At 52.5% G+C, this 5680-nt stretch overlaps 1 protein-coding gene across 1 annotated transcript in view; it reads left to right on the forward strand.

Annotated features, from left to right (window-relative positions):
• IFITM10 (interferon induced transmembrane protein 10) overlaps nucleotides 1–5680 on the forward strand; it is a 24336-nt gene that overhangs the window by 7279 nt on the left and 11377 nt on the right. The window contains 1 exon segment of the mRNA XM_010003904.1: nucleotides 1–389. Within this exon segment, the coding sequence (XP_010002206.1) occupies nucleotides 1–389 (389 nt within the window).

The raw sequence follows: 5680 nt of genomic DNA on the forward strand, positions 1-5680 counted from the left end.
CCACCACGGAGAGGACACAGGACCCCCCCTTGGGCCCACCGTGCCCCTTCGAGGGGGTGGCCTGGACCCCGAGAGCCCCGCAGGGTCCCCCGCAGGGCTGCTTCACCTGCCTCGCCAAGCCCCCAGCCCTCGGGCAAGCCTCGCCCGTCCTGTCCCCTTCCTCCGCCGTCTATCTCATGGAGAGCAAGAGCTGCAAAGGGGACAGCCTGCAGCCAGCCGTCCCGTGCAAGCACTCCGTGGAGAAGAAGACCATGACCAACCCCACCACGGTCATAGAAATCTACCCCGACACCACCGAGGTGAATGACTACTACCTCTGGTCCATTTTCAACTTCGTATACCTCAACTTCTGCTGCCTGGGCTTCATCGCCTTGGCCTATTCCCTGAAAGTGAGTACTGAGCGCGCAGGGGGCGAGGCAGGGGTGGGGGGCCGGGGGCTGTGCCTGGGGGAAATCACATCTTTGCCACCCAAAAGAGAAGCTGCGCTCACCGGCGATGGGGAGAGCTGAGGTGTGGTTTGGATCTGGGGATGTTGCTCCGGGTGGGGATGAGGAGCTTTGACTTGCTCTGGTACCTCTGGAGGCTCCGGCAGCGTCGGATAGTCGGGCAGAAGCAGTAAGAAGCAGCTGGCCAGGATCAGGTGGTGCCTGGCGAGTTGTGGGGGGAAGAAGCTACCGAGGTGCTGGGCAATCCTGCCTATTTCCTTCTTGCCCTCTTCCTAATTATAACACAAGAGCTGGTGGCCAACTCCTCCATCTCAGACCCTATAAATCCCAAGGGAAGCCCCAGAGACCTGCCAGCATTGTGGGAATGAGCCCTGAGGAGCTGAGGAGGAAGGAGTGCAAGGGGGGTTTTGCACTGTGTTGGGACTGGGGGGAAGTAGAGCTGTGTTGATGGAGAGGGCAAAGGCGTGGAGCACAACCAGTAAAGGGGATGGGACTCCCAGTAGCTGCAAGGGAGAACAGCCCAGCAGGGATGATGCTCAGCTAAAAGGCAGCCCCTTGGCAGCCACCAGGAGAGAGGAGCCTGGGCTGCCCTCTCCCTCCCTGCCTGCCAGCCTCAAAACTAGCTGAGTGGATGTGCAGAGAGCCTGGGGCAGCTGGGTGGCCCAGGAGGGAAGCTAGATGATTTGTTTTGGCAGGCAGTGTTTAGAAGGCCAGTGCACAGATGGGCTTCATCACACAAGCAGATCAATTAACCCCATCCAGCTCCCATGAGCTGGACTGTGAGTGCCCAGCACTGCAAGGAGGCTGCTCCCGAGCCCACCAGGGCCTCCAGCAGAAAGGCTCAGGGTCGAGTCTGTGGATCCAGGCCCTGGGCTCGCCCAGCACTGGCACTGTGGTGTCTGCCTCAGTTTCCCCTTCCCCAAGATGGGCAATGAACACCCATCTGCCACCCATGTTGCCTGGGCAAGGCATTCAATAGCTTAAATCATGCCAGGGCTGAGCATCACCAAAAGCAGGACTGATCCAAGGGCAAATCCAGGCAGTGGCAGCCTAACACAGCTGGGGAGCAGGGAGTCCCTTAACACCCCCACTCATTTAGCCAGCAAGGGAAGAAACTGTCTTCCTTTTTTGTGTGTGTGTGTTGTTGCTGATCTGAATTTGCCTCTAATGATGAGCATCATTTCCATGCAAGAGGCGCAGTCACAGTGGGCTAGGAAAGGGTTTCACATCATGGGAAGTGGGATCTGGGTAGATGTAGTCCCTCCCCTGCAGCCAGCAGTGGGGGCAGAACAGCCTGAAGACTGGGCTGACCCATCCCCACAGGACAGGACAGAGTAGGGTCTGCCACCTACAAGGCCTTTAAAGACTGGATCCTTCACTATCCTTGATATGAAGTGGAAGGGAGGACAAAGCCCAAAGTAACCTGGGGCCAGGACCAGAGCCTGATGCTGAGGCAAAGCTGGGGGCTCAGCATCCAGCTGCAAAGGTCTAGAGGACATAAACTCCAGTGTGAAAAAATAGAAGTGGTGCTGAGGGAAAGCAAATGGGCAAATACGTCCATATCAGGGAGAGGAAAATAGAAGGTGGCTGTCAAAAACCAGCCTTGGGTTTTGTACTGCAGAAGCAGTAGCTGATCAGATGTAATGGTGGTACCCAAACAGACTCAGAGCAGAGCAGGTAGAAATAATTCTGCCCTGGTCTTCGATCTCCCCAGTGGCTGTGACTCTGTGGTAGGAGTGAAATCAAAACAAGATGTTCCTCAGAGGCACAGGACAGAGCTAGCAAGTGGCTGAAGGGATGGCGAATGCCCTCATGGGCTGCTGCTGGGATGGGTGGTGGGAGGCAATGGGAATGCTGGGACAGCAGCAGCAGATCTGTTCTCAGGAAGACTACTGGAATGTTGAAAAAGATCGGACCTTTCCTCACTCATATCTACTGCAGAGATCTTCACAACTCCCCAGCCAGGCTGGATGTTAGGGTCATTTTTCCAGAAGCCTGTTGTTTCCATCTCTTTAACAGTCCATCAGGTTTTTCCCCAGAAGATCAGAGAAAGCACTGGCAAGGAACGCCCTGGGGACAGATGTTGCCTTAAACAGACTTCTCTCATTCCTCTGGAATTCAATGCAAAGACAATGTAGTAGCAGATAATTGAAGTTCCAGCCTTTCTAGGGTGTATGTGCTCTGCAGAGACCAAGTAAGGTGCTCTGGGAGTGAAAGGAAGGGAGAAGCACCTTTCCCTCCCTGAGCCCGTTCTGGGACCTCTGATGGCAGAACCCTTGGCCAGTGGAGCACAGGTTTCCTGGCCGAAGGGCCATCAGGGTGCTGGTGGCATTAAACTGTTTCCAGGTTACAGTTTTCCCATTTTCTTTAAATAACTGAAACGGCTAGCAACCTAAAAAATCATCATTTTCTTTATCAGAAATATCATTTTCAGTACTCTGCCATAAACATCACCTGCTTTTGCCACATTCATACTGTTAATAAAGCAGTAGCTCCTTCATGCCCCAAGTCCATGAGAAGTTTCATTATGGACCTTGGCATATCCTAGTATTTTCACCAGTTTCAGAAGCACAGTGCCCACACTAGAAGTCAGATGTATGGTTAAGTACACTTGAATATTACCATAAAGCCGTCTTCTTCCTTATTGTCACTTTTACTGGTTTTGGCCACAGCTGGGGAAACAGTATCTTTGTGTCTGCCTGCACCTGAGCTGCAGCCTTCTGGATTTCTTTCTGCAGGGCAGTTCTATTTCACAGTGACCACCATTTACTAAAACATTCCAAAAACCCACCCCAGCACCAAAGAACTTATGCTGTTACTCAAATAAATACATTAAGTCAGGTGAGGGCAAGGACTGTGACATCCAAGCCAAGTACTCGGTGACAGACACACCAGCTGGGCACTCTGAAGAACAGTGACAGCACGCCTCATCCTTATTTACACCCCTAGTGGGCCAGATCCTCAGCAGATACAGCTTGCTGAGCTGCAACAGAGTCACACCAACTCACATATCCCTCCAGGGGATATTTCTAGCATCTCAAGATTCTCAAGGTCAGCCTCCCAGATTGAAGGCAAAACGCTCATATGTAAGCATGCAGTGGTGCTGGGAAAGAAGAGATAAACAGCAGGACCAGGGAAGTGAGAAACACTAAAATAACCTTAACCCTAGCCCAGCACAGAAGGGAGGGTCACTCCAATGGCAACTCTTTGTAGTCAGTTGGTTTTCATCAGGAGCAAATGCTCTGGCCTGATATCCTGCAGCTCCCTCCTCTCCTCTTTCACAGCTCCAAGCAATAACAAATGATGCATCAGCACCTGGTGGCAAGAGATCTCACTTCAGTTGTTAGGAGGTCTGTCTCTGGAGACCACCAGGGTAAGCCAAGTCCCTCTCAGTACCCATTACACCACGAGGTGGTAGATCAGAGGAGCTGGGATCTGAGACCAGCCGCGGTACGGATGCCGCATTGTGTTGAACAGAGACAGAGATGGCAAGAAGCCCTGCCGGCTTTTTAAACCCCAACAGCAGCACACAGGGTTGCTCACAGAGTTTTCCTGCCTCTCGAGGGCACTGAAATTTGGGGTGTGATAGCACTCCAGAAGAGCTGAGCTCTCCTACCCTCTCTCTGCCTGGCCCTTAGCATGTGGCTCCAGGCACAGCTGTTTACCTTCCCCTCTTGCCATGTGTTGACCTTCCCCACTTTGAGTGGAAGCTGACTAGCACAAATCTGTAGCTATTTATTAACCCCAAGAAGTAGAGAGGCTGTGGCACTCAACCTCTAAAGCAGGTTCTCAGCCTGCTTTTTGGGAGGAGCAAGGGTTTATGGAGGTGGGTGAAATGCAGAAGCGACAGTCCTGTGACACCCGGGCCAGTGTGGTGGAAGAACGTGGGCTGGAGAGCTCTTGGCCAGCCCACAGAGCAAATAAATCCAAGGATCCCCTCCAGAGCTCCTTATGTGTAGGGACGCAGGACTCTGCATGGGAATGGGTTTGCAGACAACCAGCTGTGGGCTGCATGCTAAAAGCTGGGCTGCCTTAAATACAGCCTCATTAGGCTCGTTATGAACAAACCATTCATCTCCTCTTGCAAGCTGAAGCAGCGCTTTGTACCTGCACAGCAAGTTCCCTGCTCCCAAAAACAGGAGGGGTCAAGCCCCAGAGCAGAGAGAGGGCAAGTGGCCACTGGGGAAGGGACTGGGAAGGAGCAGGATGGCAGGAGTCAAGGAGAGAAAGTCCCCTTCAAGCTGGGCTGCCTTAAATACAGCCTCATTAGGCTCGTTATGAACAAACCATTCATCTCCTCTTGCAAGCTGAAGCAGCGCTTTGTACCTGCACAGCAAGTTCCCTGCTCCCAAAAACAGGAGGGGTCAAGCCCCAGAGCAGAGAGAGGGCAAGTGGCCACTGGGGAAGGGACTGGGAAGGAGCAGGATGGCAGGAGTCAAGGAGAGAAAGTCCCCTTCAGCCAATCTTGGAGAGGAAGCTGAAGGCAAAGCTCCAGGGGAAGGAAAGGCAGGAGAAGAAAGAAAGGAGAGAAAGAGCCCTCAGATATTAGCATGTTGGAGATGCTGGTGAACACAGCGAGCTGAAAATGGTGGAGGAAAAAGTGAGCTGGAGATGGTGGAGGACAAGGTGAGCAGCAGGGAGGTGATGGATAAGCAGAAGTGGAGGATAAGGTCACCACTGCCCTTTGGTGCTGGCAGAAGGGAGGAGATGTTAAACCACAAAAGTTGGTTGTGTTTTGTGGAAGGTGGAGAATGGAAGAGGAAAGGAAACGTACAAGTTGTCAAGCTGGACCAGAGATGAGCTTTGTCTTGTCCAATGTGGGATCTCCAAAAGGGGCCACCACTCAGCTCTTTGCAGTGCCTGGGGAAACCCAGGATAGCAGATGCAGGATAATTATCTTTACATACCTGTCATCTCAGTGCAAAGCAGGGCCAAAAAGCCCCAAATAATTTTAGGCAATGTGAGAAGCATTAAAATGATGAAGAGAAAAGAGTCTGTGACTAGGGAAACACCAGACTTAGGTTTGGGGATGTTCAGCCTTGTGACCTTGGGGACCTGTCCTCCCTGTACCTCCTCCTCAGCTGTGAAAGGAAGCAGCTTCCAGGGCTCCCAGAGCTTATGCACCAGCTGCCAGCACATTATGGTGATGGCCACAGGAGCATGAAAATAGGAAAAGCTGAGGCTAGGATATGAGAAAGACACTGACATCTCCTTAAGGACAGAGCAGGGAAAGA

The sequence above is a fragment of the Chaetura pelagica genome, unplaced genomic scaffold, assembly GCF_000747805.2.
Source record: "Chaetura pelagica isolate M959 unplaced genomic scaffold, ChaPel_1.0 scaffold28, whole genome shotgun sequence".
NCBI classification, from domain to species: Eukaryota; Metazoa; Chordata; class Aves; order Apodiformes; family Apodidae; genus Chaetura; species Chaetura pelagica.